Genomic DNA, 26,298 nt, shown 5'->3' with positions numbered 1-26,298 from the left:
GAATGATGAGGTGGGGGTTTTCTTTGCAAATTCCCTGCTGTTCCTCTTAAAATCTAGCTTTAATAAATTTTATATCAATTTTTCTGGAGGTTAAATTTTAATTTATAAACTGTAATTTGTAATCTGTAATTTCCTGGAAATTGATTATGATGATGTGTACAGATCTCCCATTACCTTTAGCGCAGGGGTGTATAAACTGTATCCCTAGAGCTGCACATGCCCCAAACCTTGATTATGGCCCTCAGGATGCCCTCAGAAAATGGCCCTCAGGATGCCCTCAATGAGAAAAAGAAAATGCAGTGTTACTGAACCCTGTGGGGATATCTCCATGCATGAGCCAAATACTCATAGTGGACTGGATCAAACCCTGAACGATTTTATTTTTAAGCTATGCAAAGCAGTGAAGGAGAAGAAAGCTGACACTGTTTCTGTGCACAGTTGCCTTTCCATCAAGAAGATTAATCATGCTAATGGCCTGCATAGACTTTCCACTGAAGCTAATTAAGAAATGTGTGATCGCTGTATCATATCCTTATCTGCTGCACACACCCTTCTCCTTCCAAAAAGATATTACTTCCCTAAAAGATACTACTGGACAGAGATTTGCTTTTATCAGTTAACACAGAAGACAGAGGAATGCCAGAGAAGCATTCAGCCCAGGCAGGTCTACTTTGAAAAAAAATCTGGAGCTGAAAATCAAAATGAATCAATACCAGATGTATTGTGAAAGTTAGTTCTCACCTAGCCAGGGAAAAACATGATAGTGAAGCTGGCTATTATGAAAACAGGGCAGATGTAGACAGCCCCATCCTCTCAGCAGAGCATGCATCTATGACGTAAAGGTAGGAGGGAAAACAAAATGCAAGCACTTTGGAACATTATTTATACATTTAGGGATTGTTCTGAGATTTGTTTAATATGCTTGTTACTTTCTTTAACAAATATTAAATAATTAAATTAATAATTAATTGATAATTAAAATAATTCCTGGAATTCTTTTGAGTTTACCTACGTGGCTCATTCCTGCCTGTGGAGTTAATCCTGACGGGTGCTCGTGGACAGCCAAGTGGTTTCTCTATGTAACCTTACATCTATATGCAGTCTGAAGCTGGAACAGCTCTCCATTACAGCCCAACCCTGTAGTATGTCTTATAGTTCTCATTAAAGCAAATTGTATTTAGTTCTTGCTATGAAACATCTAGGAAGCTGTGTCCCTAGCTATGCTATTTTATTTTATTTTATTTTATTTTATTTTATTTTATTTTATTTTATTTAACACTGCCTTGCCCCATGAACTTTGGCTATCAATAGGAACTGTGCTCTCTTTAACTCTGGTCTCCTTCATCTTGGACTCTCTTTAGGCCTACACCTTTGCCTGCTATATTTACAACCCTTAAATGTCTATGTTACTCCAGGCTGAGAGACCCAGAACACCTACATTCAAGAAATGGGGTTTTCTAATAGAACCAAAAGGAATTGTAAATCAAAGGCAGTTAATTTAGATGTCAGAATTCATTTTGCTGTTAAACCTTGAGAATAAACAGCTAAATCATGGAATGGAGCCATGTGGGAATCATGTGGAAGCAGTTTAATAAAGCTAACACATTTCAGTTGCAGAAATCCATACACTCATTAGATGACCACAAAAGATATAGATAGCTTTAATTCTTTATTGCCATCTAGTGGTCATCTGGGTTTTTGCATCCCAGATTTGGCATCCTTAAACATAGATTTAACCAAAATCTTGTCCCATTTCAGAAATGTGTGTTGTTCTCCATGCCCATCCTTTATGACAGAAGTATGTAGCCAGTCAGCCATGGGTCACGTGTAAAATCCTAAATACATTCTTTCAAACTCCAAAACCTTCTGAATTTAGGCAATACTTTCAGTTGGTTTTATGCCTTTTCCAGTATTCCCAAAATTCATTAGCCATTTGCAATAAACTTCCTGCCAAAATTTGGAAGGAGGCACAAGGCAAAAATTCAAGAGAGAGGTTTCTCAAATAGGCTTTACGCAGCAAGACAGTGGGTAAGGGGGCCTAGGAGAAAAATATCATGAACATGAAGGCCCAGCCTTCACCATTAAATCACTGCCCAACCCACTGCAGTCCCAGTTTACTGAAAACTAGGAACGTGAAATAGACACCCTGATTGAAGTGGCCTCACTTCAGGAAAAATGATTTCTGTGCTGTTTTGTTAAGTGAAGTAGCTGTTCCTTGGGTTATTTCAATTAAACCTTTCTTAAAGTGAAGCACCTTTCAGAACTCTGTGCAACCATGTTGATTTAAGTTAAAGTTAAAACAAGTGTAGGACTTGGCTGCTAAAACTTGTCTACGTGTCTGATCGGCACTGATCATAGTCCGGTGTTGAACCAATGTGAATTGGAGTTTTAAGTAAGTTTGCACATCTTGTTTAAGAAGAACTTCATTAGTGTTATAGATATTATACTAAAATAGCCGCTCAGAGTCACTTTTACAATGAGATGGACAGTATAAAAATTTAATAAATAAAATAAATAAATTTGCACTGAAAAGAAGAGGGAGAGACAGGGGTGTGGCATTTAAAAGCAGATTCCCCAATAGGTAATCACAAGTTTAGGGATTAGCATTGTATGTGCACTAGGACTGTATTGCAGAAAGATAGGTGTCTCTCCTATTGCACAAGTTGTATATGATGGTCCAGTTGAAATGGATTACATTGACATTCTGCATCTATATCTAAACCGGGGGGCGGGGGGTGGTGTCAGGTCCCAGGAAACATACAACTCCCTGCTATCTTTAGTTGGAAGGCTCTCTACCCAGGGCTGATGCGCTGACATTTCAAAGACTTGAAATGCTCTTAGAAAAGTCACTCCAGTCTCTTTTTGTGTATGCTGCTTGAAAGATTCAATATCTGAGCTCATCAGCTGTTCTGCACCTTATAAACTTACTGGCCATCAAAGCAATTTATATACTGAGAGCTTACTAGGAGGACTCTGCTCTGCTGCCTCTTTCTCTTGCATAGGAATTATTTTCTTGTCTCTATATAGCATGTGTCATATTGTTCAGACTGGTATTCTCAGGGCTGTCATAATTTTCAGTTCCTCTCACAAGGAAGGTTGATAAGACAACTCAGGCTTTCCTATCTTAATGTAAATTGCTAAAGAAAGATTCGGGTTTTGTTTTTTTCCTTTCAGGCAAGCATCAGCCTGCAGAGGACTTCTTTATAAACATAATCCTTCTAATTTTGGTTTGTTAGTTTGTTTTACATATGCTTTATCATTGTGTAAAGTTCCCTTCCACAAAGCTCTCTTCCTTTTTAAAAAAAAAATTCCTACTGTTGCCACAGGCAGAATTTTTAAAGATTTGCCTGCTTGTGCCATAGACCTGGTACCTTTGGAATCAGAACCAGCAACAACCAGTTACCACCCAGCATCTTCTACCTCAGCCACCTTGGGCTTCCATATCTAGCTCAAGAGCTCCTTACACAGTTCTGCTGGGCTACTGCATTTTGTTTTGGATACACAGCAGGAATATCCTCTGTTCTGATTCATACCCAACTTTCAGTGCCAATGATGTATCTTAGATCTCAGATTATGATACTGAGCATAATCATTTTGTATTACCTTTTCTTCCCATCTATTGCCTGCCAAAGTACAGAGGTCTGAGATATCTTTGCATACATTTCTGCAAAAAGCCACTGTGGAGCTATGATCTTTATTCATAGCCTCAATTTGTTACCATAATATAGATAATATCTTTAAAGAAAGAAGTTAAATGTCAGGGGAGATAATAATACCCTTCTCAGCTCTGTATTTTCTATGGACTCTTTATCAGCCAAAATAGAATGGGAAAGAAACTAGTTGAAAATTATAGTGCATTAAAAGAATTGGCTGTTACATTGATATTTCAGGTGAAATTAATTATCTTCAGATTAATTGGGTTTCTTTGCTGATTTCAAAAAATTAAAAGGGTAGGTCTATTTAAAACACATCTGAACTAATTACCAAGAATAAGAAAGCATTCAAGAGAGACCGGGTAGTATAAGCCTGCAAGATAATACTGTAATGGTGTACAGGACAGAATTAGGCCACTAATATAATGGCAGACTTACCTACGATATCGCTGCTGTGCTAATACAAGTAGAGACCCTTCCAAATTCACAGGGACTGTTTGCCTTTTTAGTATGTAAAGTCTTCTCTGTGGCCATTACCTTATTATATGCTTCCAATACTTTTTCTCTTCTTACTTCCAGAACTCAGACAGTAGTGCTCACACATACCATATATTCCCTCCTTGTGTCTGTGTGTGTATGCACACACATGTATACACACACACTGTTGAAAAGCCAGCTCCAACTCCACTGGGCTTTTGCTTCCCTCCATTAACTATCACTGGAAAGTAGCTATTATATCAGAAGATAGAGAGAAGGGAAACTGGCACTCTGTCAGTGCTGAGACAATACCAGTTTTGGGCTTTCATTCTCACTGAATTTTTTCCATTCAGCTGGTGGTTGTAAAAACCTCAAAGCTAAGAACAGTTATAGAATCTGAGTTTGCGCTTTTCCTCTTCCCTCCATTTTTCTTTTATATCTTCTCTTCGTGACAAGGCTGAGGGCAGGAATTTTCTTGTTGACCTTTCAAAGGTTCTATAGGGGACCCTTTTTGGTTTGAAGAGACAAGTAAAAATCCTTTTAATGATAATTAAATGTTCAGCTGTACAGTCTAAGATATACCTAACACTGGGATAATGCTAGCTAGCTATTCTCTCTTGGTTATTTTGCACAAAGAACCTATGGTTTCAAAGTACCAGTATGTTCCGTATAAGGTTTATAAGACTGTAGGTATGCCACGAAGAAGACTGGTCTGCAGTATATAATGATTTCTTGAAAAACTGGCAATTCTTCCACCAATTAAGAAATAAATTACAAAAAGTAAAGTTCATTTTATTTCTGTAGGTACTGTTTTTGACATTAGCGGATTTGCACCAGGATATGGCTATATTGTTGATATTTGAATTTATTAAGATTGAGTAAGTGTACACAAGTGGGCATGTGCATTATGCGGGAAGGAGGCTTCTCCATTAAAGCATGTTTTCCTCAATGAAATTACCCAGAATTTCTGGCTCACTGCTGCTAATAGCATAGTTGTTCTCCCCAGGAGGAAATGACAATCTCATGGCTTATCTTCTCCTGTCTATTTTTTTGTACCTTCCAAATGAAAACAATGATTTGAGCTGGGTTTTTTTTCTTTTGGTGGTGGTGGGGAGATGTGAAGGAGCAATGTGTATGTGTATGAATTAGAGTGTGGGCTTTTCCATAGATAAGTTCGCCCAGTAAACATTTGCTCACTCTTCATCTTTTTAAATCTTGAATTAAGTAATTTAATACTATTGGCAATATATATGGTATATTACTAAATTATATACTCATTGCACTATTATGGCAGAGCTCATCACTGCTAGCTTTTAGAAGCTAATATATGGCTAATAAATCAACTATAATTTGTTAATATGGGTTAACCAGCCAAGTTCCAAACAGAATGTTTGACAGTGTAAGGACTTCTGGGCCATTTCATTTGAGACAGTGAATATATGCAGATCTTTGATAGCCACCAGCACATACTCATTGTCCAATGTGGTGTTACTTACAAGTAATTTCACCAGTAGACAGAGCTGTGAAAACCTACTGTCTATCATTAATTAGGTTTCAATAGATCATCCGTGTTTAGTAACATTCATTTCAGATTACAATTTTATTGCAGGGTTAGGTTTGTGTGCACATTGGGATGGAAAACTGCGGTGACAACTTTGCAATAAAGATTATATATTACAATAAGATTATATATTACATGGGTGGGAAAATACAGTGATTTTGACAAACAGACAATTTTTTGTTTTGCAGTTGCTCTGTTATACATGGCCATACAGAGATTGTCATTCATGTCAATATGTGATGTACGCAATACTCCGTCTCCCTGAAACTTTGTAGCATTTGTCTTTACAAGTCCTATCCAACTGATACTCCTCTAATAATAAAAAGCTCTTTGATCCTATAGAAAATTATATCAATAGAATAAGGAGGAAAGTGATTTTCAGTTATTCCTGTCTACACACACACACACACACACACTCCCATGAATCCCAATTCATTTCAGAGAAGTGGGAGAATTTTTAAAGCAGAATTGAGAATGATACTGTAAGGGAGATCCCAGTCTCCTAGTTTCACTAATTCTTTCCTGGATCAAAAACCTATCCACAATAAAATACCAATCAGAAGAAACATTTTAGTTGCTTTTTAAATGTTGACAATATTATTTTGCTGCATAATTCAAATACAGAAGTGTTCATGTGGCATTGTTTTCAATATATATGGTTTTCCTCCCTGTTCTGTATCAGGGATATACTGTATAGTATGCCCAGTGAAGAAATAGGGTCTTGTGAGCAAAAGTTAAAATATAATGGAGAACTACTAATAATATGGAAGAGATTACTTAACAACCACATGCTAACTTGCCAAATAAAGCACTCAGAAATCATTGGATCATGTGATTTTCTTTCCTTGCTTCTGTTCTTTCCTTGCTTTTGGTTTATAATATATGACTACTTCCACCATTTTTTTTCCCTCTCCAAAAGGCAAGTATGCCATGCGGGACCTGGTTCACCGGCTTCCAGGAGGTAACAACAGTAGCAGTTCAGCAAGCAAGACCATGTCTGATGATACCGTTACTGCCATTTGCTGCACCTTGCATGAAGTCATCACAAAAAATATGGAAAATGCCAAGGCCTTACGGGATGCAGGAGGAATTGAGAAACTTGTTGGCATTTCCAAGAGTAAAGGAGACAAGTACGTTTTGCCAATCATCTCCTGCCTGTTAGCTGTAATTTAATTAGTACTTGTCTACACTAATGATGTCCTGAAGTCTTATCGTTTATTGCATGTTAGAAAACTTCACAGATGACGGAAGAAGGGTGCGAGATAATAAGCAAATAATCTCACATCAAAGTGTGTGACACTTGTAGTCTTAATTTGGATCTGCGGCATAATCGAAAGAAACTTGTGGCTTAATTCTATTCTGCTCAGTAACCCAGAAGCTGATAATTGCAGTTGCTATTCAGAGTAACAGATTTCTTTAGGAAAACATTTAGAAAATAGTCCTTTCCCAAAACATTTGAGTTTTCTTTTCCTGAAGTGGGCATGCTGCCAATGATGGTCAAAAAAGTGTGGAGTGCATCAAAGTTAGAAACAAATGTCAAGAGTAAAAAATATTTATATAGTGTTGATAGGTTGCAGTGATAATTAAACTTATTAATATTGATAGAGCCAAAGACAATTACAACCAGACAGGATGTTCAAAGAATCAAAATAAGCATGCTGTTCCCAAGGACTTTGGGCTCTCCTTCTACCCAGAGGAAGAGCAGAAGCACTGTCCTTAATTTCATAGCTATAATCTGTATATTACTGAGTCTCATCTTCCAGAGTTATTCTTTCACATTCTCTCTTCCCAAATCCTTTTGTGTATTCAATTAAAATCTATGGTAAACATACTAAAAAGCCACAGGTGTATATAATAGTAAGTCAGGATTTATCTTAACCATAGTTTGTTGAACAAGCCAGACTTCATTGCAGATGAATCAAGTTGCTAGTTAATTCTTGGCTTGTTTTGTCTCTTTCTTCTGCAAGTGCCCATTTTGGACAGATCATAAATGCAAACCAGGAATAAACAATTATGTATTATGATGCTGGATTCTGACATAAGTAAAAGGCACAGTTAAAACAAATGAATGTTCATAAAGTGACAGAAAAATCTTTCTCAGGTTCACACATCACATTAAGTGAAAAACAAATTTTGATTAGGGCCAATGGATTCATTCTTTTAGCTCTCTTTCGATCTTTAATAAATATTGAAATTATGAGAAAAAAAATATTATAGTCAAAAAAGTTCAATTCCATTTTCCAAAGTATGCTCATATACTATTGATTGAACCAATGAGTGCTTTTCAGTTCCTCATATGTGTCAACTTCTTAATTTCTTAATAGGCACTCGCCAAAAGTAGTGAAGGCAGCATCTCAGGTCTTAAATAGCATGTGGCAGTACAGAGATCTGAGAAGTCTATACAAAAAGGTAAGAGTTATTTTGTAATGTTATTTATTATTAAGTTACCATTTCTTGGATAGGAATTTTAGAACGAAAATTAATAATGAATCTAACATTTAAAATCTCCTGAAAATGTTACTGCCTCCCCCAGTCTCTCCCCAACTTCAGTCTACCATATGTGGATAGAGCCAGGGCACCAGTCAGATTTTATAGGCGGATATAGTGGCGCTGCGGGTTAAACCGCTGAGCTGCTGAGCTTGCTGATTGGAAGGTCGGTGGTTCGAATCCACGTGACGGGGTGAGCTCCCATTGCTAGTCCCAGCTCCTGCCAACCTAGCAGTTTGAAAACATGCAAATGTGAATAGATTAATAGGTACCGCTTCGGCAGGCCGGTAACAGTGTTCCATTTAGTCATGCCAGCCACATGACCACGGAAGTGTCTACGGACAAACGCCGGCTCTTCGGCTTTGAAACAGAGATGAGCACCGCCCCCTAGAGTCAGACACGACTGGACTTAATGTCAAGGGAAACCTTTACCTTTATTATAGTACAAGACAGTTTGGTAAGAAATGGATTTTTTTGTAGGACCTAAAGCCTTGTCCTTGAGAAATTCAAAGATAAATTACAAACAAGGCTAATTAAGTTCAAATATATGGTATGGTTAGGACCATTGTCTTTTAAGAGAAGAAAAAAAGGACAATGAATTTTTACCATACACAGTAGTGCAGAGGAACATCTTACAAAGAGTTAAGCAGCTTGTACAACCAAGAAGCTGGCCAGAGACATCAGTCTCCTAAGGATCTCTCAGGTATGATCTAAAACGTGTCCTAAATGGCATCCCAGTTGAGATATATGCCTTTTTATATGATAACTTCTGAAATGAAATTATGAGAATGGCAATAAACTTTCTGCACAGTGCAGATACAACCCAAGTAAAGTCATCCTTGTTAGGCACCTCATGGAAATTTTAAGCCCTACTCTCTATTGTTTGGTCTAAGTTGAGGCTCTATTTTAAAAATCTGATCCATTGGTAGATTTTTTTATTCCCCTACCCATTTTACTATGAGCAGCTGTAAGGAAAGCAATGAAGAATTGTCTCCATTGCTTTGCTAAAAGCCTGCATTTTAGAGTTTCAGGTTGGCTAAAAATGGAATAAGTTATTTCTGATAGTTTTTAATAATGTGAGTTATTTTGGGGTGTCTCTGACGTGAGTGGGATAAGTCTTCCCATCTCTAAAAAAACTAAAGTATTGTGTGATAATGTTCAAAATCATTTTTTCTTCTTTAATAACATTTATGTAATGTTGTTGCCAATAAATGAAAAGATCTTTACTGAAAGATTGATTTTGTGCTTAAAGGCAGCAGTGATTTCATTGTTGTATTTCACTGTAACATTTTTTAAATGTTCAAGTGTAACCTGAAGATTGGATTATTCTGCAAATATGCACTGTAGCAAAGGCATAAATAAACTGGAGATTTCCTAAAATCTTTAACAAAAAGACTTATTTTAATTAATTTGGATTTACATAATCAGTGCCACATTTCTCTCTCATACATGTCAGCACTGAAAAATAAGCTTGCTTCATTTCAGCTATCTTAGTGCATGTTTTCACAAGAAAACATTGAACTACATCAGAAAGAAGATGTAGATCCTAAATATTATAGATGAGAGAGCCACATTGGAGAGTGGGGGGAGAAATATCAAATATTCCATTTCCCTTTTTAAAGATGCACATCAGCCAAAGAAGCTTTTTGTGCAAAAATATGCTCTCCAAATTGTTTGACTAGCAAAATGGCAGCTAAGAGTGTAGCTCTTCAGTGTAAATGAGCACAAAATTCTAACCTCATATGTTCATTCATAATATATCAGTTAGCCGTAATACCTAAGTGCAAGATCTTAGGGAACATAATTGAAAATTTGTTGAGAACAGTAGCTCACTGGGTTGTATCAAGTGGTGTCCTTTTGCTGAGAGTAGAAAGACATCTTTATGCTGTAAAGGAGCTGTAAAGGAGAATTCAATATTAGGTGTTATTGGAACAGATTTTAAGTAAGATAGCGTATATCACACACTACACATCTGCTATACAAATAGATACTTTTGACACACCCTATAGAATATTGGCCATTCCATTTTAAACAGGATGTGGTTACTAGTACACGAAACGTGCCTAAAGGTTTGAAGCATTCTCACAAAGGTTTGCCATTTTGATGAAGAATTAGAAGATTGTGAATGACATGGTGAAGAAATAAGTAAATTGATTGGTTCTCCTTTATATAGCACAAATAGAAAACAAATCCAAATGGGCAAATAGGTTTAAGCAAAACATGAAATTGAAGCAATACATAATTAACATTTTGAATCCAATACTGCAAAATTGGATGGCTACCAAAAGGATTTAACAACTTGATTGGTTTATCTGTATAAAGTTTGATAACCTTGATAGCTACATGGAAGCTTCAAGTTTAGAAATTGCAGAGTGCTAATTATAAGATGCTGGAGTCAAACTGCAGAAGGCTGTCACCATCATGGCCTGTCTATGGACTACCCATGGTCATCTGACTGGCTGCTGTTTAAAGCAGAATACTGGAAATGCGGATTTACTATTGAATTCAGCAGTGGTAAAGACCTGTTGGCTTGCTATGTAAATTTAAACAAAGAAAAGGGGTTTTATGTTTTTATGTTTTGAATTGGCTACTCAAAACTTCTATCACACATACAAACACACCCTACATCACCAGTGTGAGCAAACAACATAGTGGGATTTGTTTGCATTATACTACTTGATCCTTTTGTTTCAAATTGTTCAAGTTCAATAAATAAAGAAGTAATCCTTTCCTCAAATAATGTTCCTATAAGTGAGACTGAAGGAGGAAAATTTGCAAGAGTTTTGGCTGGCATATTCAGTTTTGAAGAAGACAAATATTAAGTTGGTTGAGGAGGATTGGTTTCTTAGCAAGCTTCTGTGCTGAGAACGGTGGAAATAATTTGAACTATAGGGCTGACTGAATACCATTTACTCATGACTGACACATCATTAATTATTGTCATCTTTGACTAAGTTAGCAATATTTTAATAGTAAAAGAGTTTAAAGAGTTTGTGTTGAACATTTTCTCATTTCAACATTCACTTTAAATGTAACACATTTGATATAGTTGAACAGAATTCTGAAAAATATTGCAGCAACATTCATATTATTTATTTATAAATAAATAGTGCTCAGAGATCCTTGGTTCCCTTGACTGCTGCTTCTGTGCACCATTGTCCTTTCAGTTTCCTTACCTTCCCTATGTTTGGCCTCAATCCCTTCCTTTCACTAGACATTTTTCAGCTTAGGCATAAAATGTCCCTATCCCATAATAAGTGTGTGGTCACCTTTTGAATTATCTGAAGCTTCCTTATAACTTTCAAAGTCATTTGTATATGGAGTACGTTGCAATAAGCCAGCTTGGATGTTATCAAAGCCGTATATAGCAATGACCAAGTCTACATTTTCTAGGGGCAGCACTAGCTGGGATACCCTCTTGGGACCAAGATGTAGAGACATGTGTAGAAGCAACCTCAGACTGTGAAAGTGATCCTTTAGAACTAATGCAACCTTGCCCTGGGTAGTGTAGCCATCAATCTGTAGATCAGTCTGATCACTCACAAACATCATCTTCCTTGTATTTGGACTGAACCTAAGTTTGTTCACCATCTGTGACAGGGATAAGTCACCATGGATACCCCACCTTAGTTTTAGATCCTTTTACTAAAATCAATTAAATGAGAGGTACTTCTAATGCAAAGCCAAGAGTCAGCCTCTGACATACAGTAATTCAGAAAGCCTTTGGGCCCTACATAGATCTCACAGACATTCTTAGAAAATGAAAATGTTGGTGGGCTACCTCCTCATTGTATGTCTGGAACTAAGCCTGTCTGCTCAGAAAAAAAAAATTAAATGTAAGCTGGGGTGACAGACACTACCCTTGCAACTGGAGAGAGCAAGGATAAAACTTCCTGGCTTGTTTTGTGTCCACCCCAACCATGACACTAGTTCATGAAAAGATAAGGTTCCTATCAACAATTGTAAACTGCCCAGAGTAGCTGGGAGTTGGGCGGCATATAAATTTAAAAAATCATCATCATCATTTTTGTCAGAGTACATGTAATTTGCTGTCAAAATCTGAAGCCCACAAGCTCCCACAAAGTTGTCTTCCCTGATTTAGTCCATCACTGACTCCAAACATTGATTAACGGCTATCATTACTGTTTCTCCTGAAAAAGAGAATGAAAGAAACACTTGCATAGTGCAAGAATCAGGCTTGCTGAAGAAATGCACGGAAAAAAAGATCTGAATATAATTCTGTGGCATAAGAGCAGCCACTGAATCCTCTGCAATCCAATTGTATAAAGAGAATAATATGCTGTTGTTGATTTTAAGGTTTTTGTTTTGTTTTGATATAGTCTGTTGAGAATAGCTTGAACTGAATTTTCTCTGCTTTGGAATTGGTCTGAATCTGTAGTTAGCAATGTGATCTATTTCTGATTCTAATTTAAATGGTTACAGTTGTACAAAAAATGTGGCCTAGTTCCCATATTTCTGTATCTCTGTTTGAAAAAAAAATCTCACTGGAATAAATGATTGATTGACTGACTGATTGATTTATGGCAGCGGGTGGCCCCAGACTTCAGAGTGGCTGAGGACAGAGGATTTTCACCTACCCATCATTCTGAGTCATGGCACGCTCAGCATTCCCTCTCTCAGAACCAAGAAACCAGAATCTATTCCCAGACCCAGGTATTCTGGCTGTCAGCTGATGAGTCTTGATTTGTGATTTTTTTCTTTAATTACTTACATATCTACTTACTTATTCTAACATTTATATGCCACCAACATGCCTTGCTTAAATGTGTCACATTAAATATTGGCACATTTAAACAATAAATGACATTGAATGCATTCCTAGATTAGCACTGCAACAGCACTGAAGAGTGTCTTAAACATTGGTATAAATCAAAATACAATTTCAGAAAGCAATGTGTAGAATATATTTTAACATCACTTGCAGCGTCAACTAACTCTTCATGTCACTTGTGTGAGCAGTGAATTACTTTCCTTAGTGATTGTGGAAGTGAAGTTAACATGGTAAACAATGCAAAAGAGTGGTATGCTTAGTTGAGTTCAGTCTTTTTTTCTCTATGTAATCCTTCTCCAATATATGATATAATTGATATATTTCTGTAATCAGGCATTTGCTCAATACTAGGCTTTTTTTTAGCAGAGAAAAAAATCATAGCATATCTTTATTTTTTTTATTTGATAAATGGTATGAATACAAAATTTATTTGACTTGTCTCTTCTGAAGCATGCAGGGTTATATGCAAAGTAAAACAGAATTATAATCCAGCTAAGAAATATTGCTGTTGCACTGTAGCACATAAGATCCTGGTTTAAATCTTGTATTAGTTACTCCCTTTCTGTCTCACCTGTTGGCTATACACTATTCTGGCATCTTTTACACAGAATTGTCTTATGAAAATATTATAAACATGGCATTTTAATTGTCTGAAATACACTACAGAAGTACTATTAATTTTATTTACCACAGATCAGTTTGTTTAATCCAAGCATCCAAAAAAGTTCCCTCAATATGCATGTTTAATGTTTGCTGCCATTTTCTTTGATAAATCTACATGTCACACTGCCCACAGAAATCAGACCGACAGACTGACAGAGGTTGTCTTCAATCTCTTGTGTTGATGCCTTTAAGTAAGGATTTGGATAATAAACCTCTTCCTGGCAATTGCCTGCCAACATTTTCAAACTATTCAGGATCCTTCTTTTAACAGATGTCAATTGCTTCCTTCTCTAGCACCAGCAAAATGTTCTTCATATTTGTTATCATAGGAATAAGATGTAAATATTAAATCCCTATCACTTTGAAAGTTAAAAAAGAAAAAAAATACCCTACAGTAGGATTAATTGCAGATGGAGAAGGAAGGGGACAGATATGCCATGTGCATAGATACTCTTAATGAATAAAAACCTAAACTTCTTAAGCAAGAAAGCAGCATCCCCCCAAAGGGTCATACATGACTCGGTGCTTGCACAGGGGACCTTTCACCTTTTTTTTCTTAAGCAAGGTCATCTTACATCATTTAAGAGCGTGAAAAATATAGAGATTATTGTGTCAAGGTAATACAATTTATACATACACTGATCTAGCAAAAGTGCAATATGTTTCCTGAGACAGCCTTTTCATCCAGCATCTAGAACAGCTTGTATAGATTCCAGCACATCTGATACATGTGTTTTCCTGAGTTTTCAAATCAGGACCTCAGTGGTGGACATCGCCACCAACAAAAGTGGCCATAATCAGCTGTAGGGTTTTTATGATGATAGCCCTCAACTTTGGAGTTTATGTGCTCTGAGCTGTTTGTTTCCTTCCTTGACTTTTGGTTGTATCTTATAAATGGCATGTAGATGGAGTTTATTCCTATATGCCTTTTTGTGACTAGTTTGTCAGAATGCCAAGCTTCTAGATATTTCCTATCAATGGTGAATTTGGCTTGATTTAAAATGTCATCTGCTTCCCAGTTGAATTTGTGGTTGAATTTCTTGAAAATTAAAGGAGGTGGTGCTGGTTTTGCTTGTTGTTGGGTTTTTTTGTTTGCTTGTTCGTTTGTTTTGATGGCCCTAGGCCTCTTACAACTATTGCTGAAAATCAGGAACCATCATTTCCTGACATTTTGAAGGAGAAAAATAACATAAAATCTAAAATAGGGTTAATGTACCTTTAAAAATTGTAATAGGTGTTTAAATGTTACATTAAAATATATTTAATAGCCCCCTTGAGGAATCCAAGGCTGGAGTTAAAATCTCTGGAAGAAACATTAACAATCTCAGATATGCAGATGATACCACTTTGATGGCTGAAAGCGAAGAGGAACTGAGGAGTCTTATGATGAAGGTGAAAGAAGAAAGTGCAAAAGCTGGCTTGCAGCTAAACCTCAAAAAAACCAAGATTATGGCAACCAGCCTGATTGATAACTGGCAAATAGAGGGAGAAAATGTAGAAGCAGTGAAAGACTTCGTATTCCTAGGTGCAAAGATTACTGCAGATGCTGACTGCAGTCAGGAAATCAGAAGATGCTTAATCCTTGGGAGAAGAGCAATGACAAATCTCGATAAAATAGTTAAGAGCAGAGACATCACACTGACAACAAAGGCCTGCATAGTTAAAGCAATGGTGTTCCCCGTAGTAACATATGGCTGCGAGAGCTGGACCATAAGGAAGGCTGAGCAAAGGAAGATCGATGCTTTTGAACTGTGGTGTTGGAGGAAAATTCTGAGAGTGCCTTGGACTGCAAGAAGATCAAACCAGTCCATCCTCCAGGAAATAAAGCCAGACTGCTCACTTGAGGGAATGATATTCAAGGCAAACTGAAATACTTTGGCCACATAATGAGAAGACAGGACACCCTGGAGAAGATGCTGATGCTAGGGAGAGTGGAAGGCAAAAGGAAGAGGGGCCGACCAAGGGCAAGATGGATGGATGATATTCTAGAGGTGACGGACTCATCCCTGGGGGAGCTGGGGGTGTTGATGACCGACAGGAAGCTCTGGTGTGGGCTGGTCCATGAAGTCACGAAGAGTCGGAAGCGACTAAACGAATAAACAACAACAATAGCCCCCTGCTAAACAGAGGAAAAAACTGAAAATATCAGCCCTCCTCATGTTAATGACATGCCAATGTTTGTATACATGATATGACTCCATGTGGTTTGTATTATTCTCCGTATCCTCTTACTAGAAAAATAAAAAGCCTGATGATATCTCATTCTGAAGCCTGATGCAGAAATGCTGGTAACATGAAGTACATTATCAGGTTCCAAAAGACAGCAGTTATCATGCCCCTGACTGACGAATCACCCCCAGATTAGGGGGACCATGATGAGGAACCCAGAGAAAGCTGAAGCCCAAGCAGTCACAGAGGGGGAGTGTCTGGCCACTGGCCCAATTGACTTGGCCTTGAGGTGAAGGCCCATCCACTGAGGCCATGGGAATATTGCTGAGAGCTAGAAAACCGGGAGGCAGAGGAATGCATGGCTACATAAAGAGCCTGGCACATAGAGAAGTCTGTTAGAGAGTAACCCTGAGCTGCAAATCAGACCAGTTCCGTATCATGTGCACCCACAGAGAGGCTGGCTTATCTTGTATTTAAGGATTTGTCCAAGTACCATTCAGAACTGGAATAAGCCTTGTCTCTAACTCCTACCCAGCTCCTATCCATGAAGCCTTCTCAGAAACCTCAGCTTCGTGACACTGTGTACTTGCTACTTGGACCATTGCTACTGGTGAAATCAGACTGAGGAGGACGCAGCCAAGGGCATTACAGTAGCCCAGTGGGAGGGAGCAGTGGTACAGCAAGACCTAGACTGCGTCACATAAAGTGAAGCCTAAAGATCACCTGAGCCTCAATATTTCATTTGGATTGTTTTGGAGTGGCATTGCAGAGCAGCAAAATTCCAACTAGTAACTCCATTATTTTGAGAGTTGCCTCCTTGGTGTTCAGAAAGGGAGGAAAATGCACCTTATTTGTTCATTTGCAACAGACTGCTGGAGTCCATTCAGAATGGCATACATACAGAATGGCATACATACAGTCCAGTCAGAATGGCATACATACAAATGCATCTCAGGTATCTAGCTAATTAACTTACTAAAGCAAATGAACTGGCTTTTTGAGAAAAGGAACCAGTTGAAAATATGCTTTTCCTTTGTAACTGATGTTTGATATTGAGTGTTTTATGTAATTTTGTTAACAATGAATTTTGTTAGATTTATTATTTATTTATTTATTATTCAAATTGAATTACCACCCATCTCCCCCAAAAGAGGGACTCTGGGTGATTCTCTATATAATCCTCTATGACCTATTTTGAGGAGATATTTGAATACATGGTACAGATTTTTAAGTAAAAAAGCACTGATTTAGGAGTTTGCTTGCGGTTGGTCCTCCCTCCCTCCCTCCCTCCCTCCCTCCCTCCCTCCCTTCCTTCCTTCCTTCCTTCCTTCCTTCCTTTCTCGTTGTGGAGAGGAAATTTGGAACCAGCATTCCCAAGTCTCCAAACAAGTGATTTGTGATGTCAAAACTGTTAGCACCAGCCATCTGGTGCTAAATCGTAACGTGATACAAAAATGTCCTGCTGTATCTTGCCAAAACCTTGTAATTTTTAACCTACCACCAAAAGGTCTCCTCACCCCATACACATATCCTGGGTTCATTCTCTTAAGGAATTGCTCTTTTGAGGAAACACACCCACAAATTTTGTCTAGTGTTCTTCAACACATTTGCATGGCAAAGTACAATAAATAAAATTTTCATCATCTAGTACATTCCAGATTATATTTTGGTTTAATCGGTTTTCTAAACTGCTTTATGTAATAGTGATTTTATTCAAATTTCATTGGTATCAGACAGCTTTTCCAGTTATTAAATGTATGTTGAAACAATATAAAGAAGCTATATTAAAGAAAAGTCAAAAATTTATTTTTAAAATTCTTGTTATTCTAGTCAGTCCTGCTAATAAATTCTCAGTTTTCAATATGAGTTACAAATCTGATTTGATTTATTTATTCTGAGCCATATTCAGCCTTCACCAAAGTTCTGCTTTCATTGATTTGAAAGTAATGAGAAAAGCTCTCAGTGGTTTTCTGTTATATTATCAGATATACAGTCTACCTCACAGTATTCATAGTTTATTAAGTGTGGAACAATTCCATAAGTGTGCTGTGATCATTTATCCACAGCAGGGAAAATATATTTTGGTCAAAAGAGTGTGTCCATTGTCCATTGATATCTCTTTTAAATTCTAGACATACAAAACCTATACTTGTATTGTCAACTCACTATACAATTTTAGATATAGATATAGATATAGATATAGATATAGATATGTTGTTTATTTGTTCAGTCGCTTCTGACTCTTCATGACTTCATGGACCAGCCCACGCCAGAACTTCCTTTTGGTCGTCAACACCCCCAGCTCCCTCAGGGACGAGTCCGTCACCTCTAGAATATCATCCATCCACCTTGCCCTTGGTCGGCCCCTCTTCCTTTTGCCCTCCACTCTCCCTAGCATCAGCATCTTCTCCAGGGTGTCCTGTCTTCTCATTATGTGGCCAAAGTATTTCAGTTTGCCTTTAATATCATTCCCTCAAGTGAGCAGTCTGGCTTTATTTCCTGGAGGATGGACTGGTTTGATCTTCTTGCAGTCTAAGGCACTCTCAGAATTTTCCTCCAACACCACAGTTCAAAAGCATCGATCTTCCTTCGCTCAGCCTTCCTTATGGTCCAGATCTTGTAGCCATATGTTACTACGGGGAATACCATTGCTTTAACTATGTGGACCTTTGTTGTCAGTGTGATGTCTCTGCTCTTAACTATTTTATCAAGATTTGTCATTGCTCTCCTCCCAAGGATTAAACGTCTTCTGATTTCCTGACTGCAGTCAGCATCTGCAGTAATCTTCGCACCTAGAAATACAAAGTCTGTCACTGCCTCTACGTTTTCTCCCTCTGTTTGCCAGTTATCAATCAAACTGGTTGCCATAAGCTTGTTTTCTTTTTAGGTTTAACTGCAACCCAGCTTTTGCACCTTCTTCTTTCACCTTCATCATAAGGCTCCTCAGTTCCTCTTCACTTTCAGCCATCAAAGTGGTATCATCTGCATATCTGAGATTGTTAATGTTTCTTCCAGTGATTTTAACCCCAGCCTTGGATTCTTCAAGCCCAGCACATCACATGATGTGTTCTGCATACAAGTTGAATAGGTAGGGTGAGAGTATACAACCCTGCTGTACTCCTTTCCCAATCTTAAACCAGTCCATTGTTCCGTGGTCTGTCCTTACTGTTGCTACTTGGTCGTTATACAGATTCTTCAGGAGGCAGACAAGATGACTTGGTATCCCCATACCACTAAGAACTTGCCACAATTTGTTATGGTCCACACAGTCAAAGGCTTTAGAATAAAGCCTTTTTTAGTTAATAAAACAGAAATAGATGTTTTTCTGAAACTCCCTGGCTTTTTCCATTATCCATCGGATATTGGCAATTTGGTCCCGAGTTCCTCTGCCTTTTCTAAACCTAGTTTGTACATCTGGCAATTCTTGCTCCATGAATTGCTGAAGTCTACCTTGCAGGATCTTGAGCATTACCTTACTGGCATGTGAAATGAGTGCCACTGTTCGATCGTTTGAACTTCCTTTAGTGTTCCCCTTTTTTGGTATGGGGATATAAGTTGATTTTTTCCAGTCTGATGGCCATTCTTGTGTTTTCCAAATTTGCTGGCATATGGCATGCATTACCTTGACAGCATCATGTCGCAAAATTTTGATCAGTTCAGCTGGGATGCCGTCATCTCCTGCTGCCTTGTTATTAGCAATGCTTCTTAAGGCCCACTCAACCTCACTCTTCAGGATGTCTGGCTCTAACTCACCACACCGTCAAAGCTATCCCCGATATTGTTATCCTTCCTATACAGGTCTTCCGTATATTCTTGCCACCTTTTCTTGATCTCTTCTTCTTCTGTTATGTCCTTGCCATCTTTATTTTTGATCATACCCATTTTTGCCTGGATTACCCAGATAGAGATAAAGGTAGAGAAAGAGATAGAGATAGAGATATTTTACAAGAACAATAGTGTACTATAGTATCATGCTACAGCATAACTTAGCCTGGGAAAAATAGTTTGCCTACTATCCTATTCAGCATCCTTTTCTTTTGAATTATTTTTGCAACTAGAACTCCAACATTAAGCATAGCAGAAACTGATTTGTTTTTATACATAGGCATCAGGATGCAGAAAATTAAGTCTTATGATTATTGCTGTATAAGGCAATAGAAATAATTGGTTAAAGCAGATATATTAAAAATTGCAGATATATTAATTGGTTAAAGCAGATATATTAAAAATTGCAGATATATTAATTGGTTAAAGCAGATATATTCAAAATTTGTATCTATACAAATACTGACTCTCTGTGAATGTATATCCAGATAGAATGTTTTTAGCATGACTAGAAAAAAATTGCCTGACAGCATATACCTTGAGAGTTATATTGTGTGCATGTGTATATATGCAGGGAGAGAGAGAGAGAGAGAAATACACTCACACACTTTGCCTCGAATTGCACTGAAGCTGTATCAGCCTAAATCCCAGTATTCGAATATAACTAGGTTGGTTTAAGCAGATAATCTCTTCAAACCTTCTGTTTGAATGTTGCAATATAGAATAAGCAATTATTCTTTTATTCTCCTATCTGATATTTTTGTCAGTTCTCCTGAATCCTTGTTGTTTGGGATTGCAAAAAAATAAAGACTGATATTATCATGTCATCCTTTCTTGAACATGTCATCATGGCTTTAAGCAAACAGTAGTTTAATTCAGGATGTCATTGTAGGTTTCCCCTTGGTGCAATTTTGTGTTCCTTTATCTGCCATAGGCGAATTATAAAAATACAGTATTATGGATAGCCAAATTATATAGGCAGTGTGGGGGTCATAGTCCACAGGGAACGTGGATTGCATATGCGTTATGATCAGGCTGATTACCCAGGCAGTGGAGGTTGACTAATTAAAGGGTATTTCATGAATAAATTTCAGAAAACTCAACTCCAAGAATGCTGTGTTTTTATTCTTTTAGTCAAATATATAGAATATTAATATTTTCCCAGGTAAACTGTTAGAATAATTGAATTGTGTATTGAAAGGTTGCTGTAAGACAGTTTAAGAATTTGGATAAAAATAATCACCGGCATCTGCTAAAACGTTGAAGGTGCTCTCAGTTGCTTATGCAGAAGCTGCTGAATATGGTGCATTTCATAAAGCCAAGGCATTTACTTGACTGCTAAAATGTAGATTTAGAATTGCAACAAATTTTTGAATGCTTCGTAGCTTTGGTTATTAAAAGATTGTATCATTGCAGAGAGTAGAATATGTTCTTTTGATCTTTCTGTAAGACAGAAAAATGCTCTTTTTGGCACATCACTCTGAATAATTGACTGACAACCTCCCTTTTGAAGTTAGTTATTTAATGAAATCTCAGACTTGCTTTAGGCAAGAGAATTGAGTCAGAGATGTCTGAAGGGCTTATGTAGGTCAAGGCTGCAGCAACTTTCTATTATGTTCAAAAGCAGATGAATGTGATTTTTCAAAAAGGTCCTAATATTTCTCAGCCAGGAGATTCAAAATTTCAGTGGCTTCTACCAGAATGAACCTTTCATACAAGGAAGCATCCTTCCATTGACTACAGGAACTAGAATCCAGTGAATCCTCTTTTGCTGGTCAACGACAGAAATAAAATGACTGACTGACTGACAGTGGATCCTCTCCACTGAAGAAAGCATCCTTTACCAATTAAAATTTCTTCCTGTTCCTTCCCGGGCTACCTCACATATTGTTCTAGAGGATCCTCAGCCTTTTCTGGTACAGTACAAAAACAAACAAAAAGTGCTGCGCCTTTTCACCTGCAGCAGGTGGTTTGTGGACTAGAAAGTACATCTTTTATAACTTGCTAGTCCTAAGCTTTATGACTTAAGCAGAGTTTTGCATTACGATGCTTCTTTCTGTGACCAAGTGAAACAAAAGGCTGCCTCATATGCAGCCTGGATGATCTGTCCACCCTTTTATCATAGAGAATGCTGAATCACATAAGCAAAGCTTGCTTATGTGCTTACGGTGTGAGTTAGAAGTATACATACGATAGATATTCCAGCCTTAAGGGTATATGCATATGAGGGAGGGGGTATTTTTCTAGGTTATATCTGTTAAAGAAAGAGGGGCTATATTGTGTTGTCATCCAAGTCATATTCTGCGCAGAGAGATGAAACAACACTGCTGTCATGATACCATTTCCAACTTCTTTGGGTTATATTCCCTCCTCGTTGTGCTAAAATAAAACTAGACTCTTAAGGGAAATTAAAGTGGCCAATGCTTGCAGCTAGAAAAGATAAATTCTGCTAGAACCTTATCAGTGAGTCCATGAAACTAATAATTTCAGCTCTTTCATATTCAGTGTAACCCAGCTATATACTGTACTTCAGGAATCAGCAGTGGGAATAATAGTTTATTACGTTTCTTGCTCACAATATTGAGGGAGGGAGAATTATTATTACATGAATGCCAATATATTAATTTGGGGAAACCTATTTCTGTGGTGCAAGTTTTAGTTAATTTAATCTTCAACACAGAATTGCACTCTCAAATTAAACAGGAGGGAGGTTATTTTACACACAGTTAAGCAAGCTGCTGCCCAACTGCTCTCTCTGCACCAAATTAATTTAAAAAGTAGTCTTCCTTTCTAAAACAATAACACCTACATTTTAAAAAGTTATATCTCACTTAAGAAAAGTATTCTTTTAGATTCTCCAAAAGGCATCATGAATTTATTCCTGGCTTACTAGCATATTACAGCCCTTTGGCAAGGGTGATTCATGCCCCTTTTCTTCCTTTTCTTTGTTTCCATCTGGGCTTGATTTCTCTGCTGTCTGTATTCCTTTGTTTTGTGCTGTTTTGTGTTTTTTATATTGTTACTTGTTTTAAAATGTTTTTAACAATTTGTAAGCCACCGAGAGTAGCTGGAAGTCAGGTGGCGTATAAATTTTAAAAATAATAATAATAATAATTATTATTATTATTATTTCAGCATATTATTATTATTACACCAGTTTTGTGTAGTGGTTAAGGCACCAGGATAGAAAGCAGGAGACCATGAGCTCTAATCCCACCTTAGGCACAAAGCCAGCTGGGTGACCTTGAGCCAGTCATTCTTTATCAGTCCTAGAAGCATGCAATGACAAACCATTTCTGAAATCTTGCCAAGAAAACTGCAGGGACTTGACCAGGCAGTCACCAAGGATCAACAACAATTCAAAAGCATACAACACAAATTACTACTACTGCTACTGCTACAACAATGATCGCACAGTCAGCCAGATGTTTAGGCTGGATATGGCATTTTTGTCTGGGGTGTTGTGTGGCAGATACTTGTCTGTTTGAATTCTAAAGTCCCAGAGCACTTTGGCTTCTTCATTTTCTATTACTTTGTCTATTTTGTGGCCCCACCAGTTCTTGCTTGCAGGCAAGTGGTATTTCTTATAGATATTCCAATCCACCACGGTTGCTACTTTGTCATGCCGCTGTTGGTAATCAGTCTGTGGGATCTTCTTGCAGCAGCTAATTACGTGGTCCACTGTTTCTGCAGCTCCTTTGCAGAAGCAGCATTTACTGTCTGTTATTTTCTCTATTCTGGCTTAGTATGCATTTGTTCTTAAGGCTTGGTCTTGTGCAGCTAGAATTAGCCCCTCTGTCTCTTTCTTCAACTTTCCTGCTCTTAGCCATTGCCAGGTCTTGTTACCTTCTTTGCCTGCTAGTTTTTTTGTGTACTGTCCATGTAATAGTTTGCCTTGCCATGTCTCTTTTCTATTCTTCATTTGATCTTTCTTATAGGCCAGTTTGGTCTCTTTGGTATTCAGTAAGTCTTCATCGTTTACTAGTTTCCGTGCATCTTCACTGTCCTTCAGATATTCTTCCAATGCCCTTTTTTCTTCTTCAGCTGTCTGGTCTACTTGCAACATTCCATGCCCACCTATGCTCCTTGGTAAATAGAGTCTGTCAGCATCCTTGCATGGATGAAGGGCATGATTCACTGTCATTATCATTATTTTTCTGGTCTTCCTATCCAGGGCTTCTAGTTCAGCTTGAGTCCAGTCCACTATTCCTTCTGTATATCTAATAATCAGAATTGCCCAGGTGTTAATTGCCTTTGTGCTTATTTCCACCACCGAGTTTGTCTAAGATCTTCTTCACTCTTCTGAGATACTCACTACTAACCTTCTTGTCAGTGTGAAGGATGCGCAGGAATTTGTAGTGATCTTCTTCATCCAGACTCTTGATGTTACTTCCATAGGGCATTTTGATTCCTTCAGTTTTCATTATTTTCCCCCTGTTGATGGTAAGGGTGGCACATTTGTCCAGTCCAAACTCCATTGCAGTATCTTAGCTCTATATTTGGACAGTGTTGAACAGTGATTCCAATTCAGATAGCATTTTTCCATACAGCTTCAGATCATCCATATAAAGGAGGTGGGATAGCCTGGCAGATGTTTTTGATGTTTGATAGCCATGACTTGACTTGTTCAGTACTGTTGACAGAGGAAACAGTGCAATGACAAACAGTGGTGATAGTGAGTCTCCTTGAAAGATTCCTCTCTTGATGTTAACCTCTCCCAGTCTATCATCGTTGACCAGCAACTGTATCTTCTATTGTGCCATTGATCTTTGCACAAAGTTTCTGATGTTTCTATTGACTCCTGTTATTTCTAGGCATTTGATTATCCAGTCATGTGGCAGGGAGTCGAATGCCTTCATGTAATCAATCCAAGCTACATTCAAGTTGGTCTTCCTTCTCTTACAGTTTTTCAAAATCATCTTGTCAATTAGGAGCTGATCTTTTGTCCCTCTACTGTTGGGGTGGTTTTCTTTCTGCTCAGATGGAAAGAGCTTGTTTTCAACTAGATACTATTGGATTGCATCAGCTACAACACCAGTTAGCAATTTGAAAGTTGTTGGTAAGTAGGTAATTGGCCTGTAGTTGCCAGGTGCTGCCCTTTTTGTTGGATCTTTCATTATCAGGTAGGTTTTACCAGATGTTAAGCAATCTTCAATTTTATGTCCTCGCAGTATGTTGTTAAACTGCTTGGCAATTAGTGGGTGCAGACCAGTCAGATGTTCCAACCAAAAATCATGCAATTCATCTTCACCTGGTATTGTTGTTGTTCTTGTTGTTGTTGTTGTTATGTTTGGGAACAAGAAACAAAGAAGCCAGTAGTTAGTGGTGAGTTTATGGAGGGACACGGAGATTGAGAGTGAACCAACACTATGTACTAGGATTCAGCTCAAGCTTCTTAGAACAGGACAAATCAAGCAACTTTGTTTAGTATCGTGGCTAATTACAGGAAATAAACTGAAGGAGAACTGCACTGTTATTTGTAATAAACATAAATTAAATCAATACAGTTTCATTCTCAGTCTAAATCTAGTGTATATATAGCTTCTGTAGAAAGCCTAATACTTCTTCTATATATTGTTCAAGATGGATTCAGAATAAATTACTGTTTTTTGAAGGAAGGTCCTTTACAAATCCCCAATTTGTATCTTTCCCCTCAGTTTCAAGATGAAAGTCCAATAAACATTTGTTTTAATATGTAATAGATTTTATGTCCAAAGTATATTATCACCTAAATCTTGTCCTTTTATGACACACAGTGCTGTTTTCTCTCTCTCTCTTTTTTTTTCCTGTGGCTCCTGCCTTACTGAGAACCTTGGCCACTGATTTTTTTTTTCTGCGTAAGTTTAATTTCTTGGTAGCTTGTAAGGTAAACAGACTTGAAAGTGATTAAAAGGAACATTTATAAATGCCCAATGTTTTCATTGGGCCACCATTTTTATCTTGGTCAGCCTATCAGTACAAACTCTTGAAGTTATGCAGGATCTGCATAATCCTTCTTGCTGAAACCAGGGGAAGCTCAGTCACAGCATTCTTTTTTCCATTCTAGATACATTGCCTCTAGAGTAAGTAGAAAAATGCCTGATCTCCAGGACAATAGCAACTTTTATTCGGACTATTTAGCCATTCTGCAGTACTGTTGCAAACTTGGATGCTTTGTACACTTAATAGTGCTAGTTTGGATTGTGCAGGTCCATGGCAGGAAGTGACGTATGGAATAGTCCTGCCTTGTAAAAGAAATAGGGTAGGATTGAATCTTACACACTTCTAGTGATCCCTTTTATTCAATGTTTACCTGTTGTTGTTTTTCTATTGCCTTAATCAAAAACTTCATACTGCATTCTCTCTAACTGTCATTATCTAGATCAGACCAGGCTTTACATATTCTTGTTATATTTCTTATATTCAGGAATACCATCCAGTAAAAGCAAGAGGAGGCATCCTTTTCTGCTGTCACGGACATCTGTTATTATGCAGCAACATCTGTTTGTATTATTTCAAGATAGAAATATAGTCATATAGTAAGGTTCTTAAAATATTCTGTAACTGCCCAGGAATTAGAATTTAAACTTAGAGGTGAATCTTCCCACTCTGAAATCTATGCTTCTCCAGCACATGAAATGACTACAGTTATGTATCTTGTATCAGATTCCAGATTTCATGAAATCATTGTT

General features: G+C 37.6%; 1 protein-coding gene across 1 annotated transcript in view; it reads left to right on the top strand.

Moving 5' to 3' along the window:
• CTNND2 (catenin delta 2) overlaps positions 1–26,298 on the top strand; it is a 246,117-nt gene that overhangs the window by 189,044 nt on the left and 30,775 nt on the right. Inside the window, exons 12-13 of the mRNA XM_063299934.1 lie at positions 6,611–6,821; positions 8,016–8,100. Of these exons, the coding sequence (XP_063156004.1) occupies positions 6,611–6,821; positions 8,016–8,100 (296 nt within the window). The remainder of the gene's footprint in view (positions 1–6,610; positions 6,822–8,015; positions 8,101–26,298) is intronic.

The sequence above is a fragment of the Candoia aspera genome, chromosome 3 (assembly GCF_035149785.1).
Source record: "Candoia aspera isolate rCanAsp1 chromosome 3, rCanAsp1.hap2, whole genome shotgun sequence".
NCBI lineage: Eukaryota > Metazoa > Chordata > Lepidosauria > Squamata > Boidae > Candoia > Candoia aspera.
The sequence above is the reverse complement of the archived record's forward strand: the minus strand, read 5'-3'. Positions and strand labels throughout refer to the sequence as shown.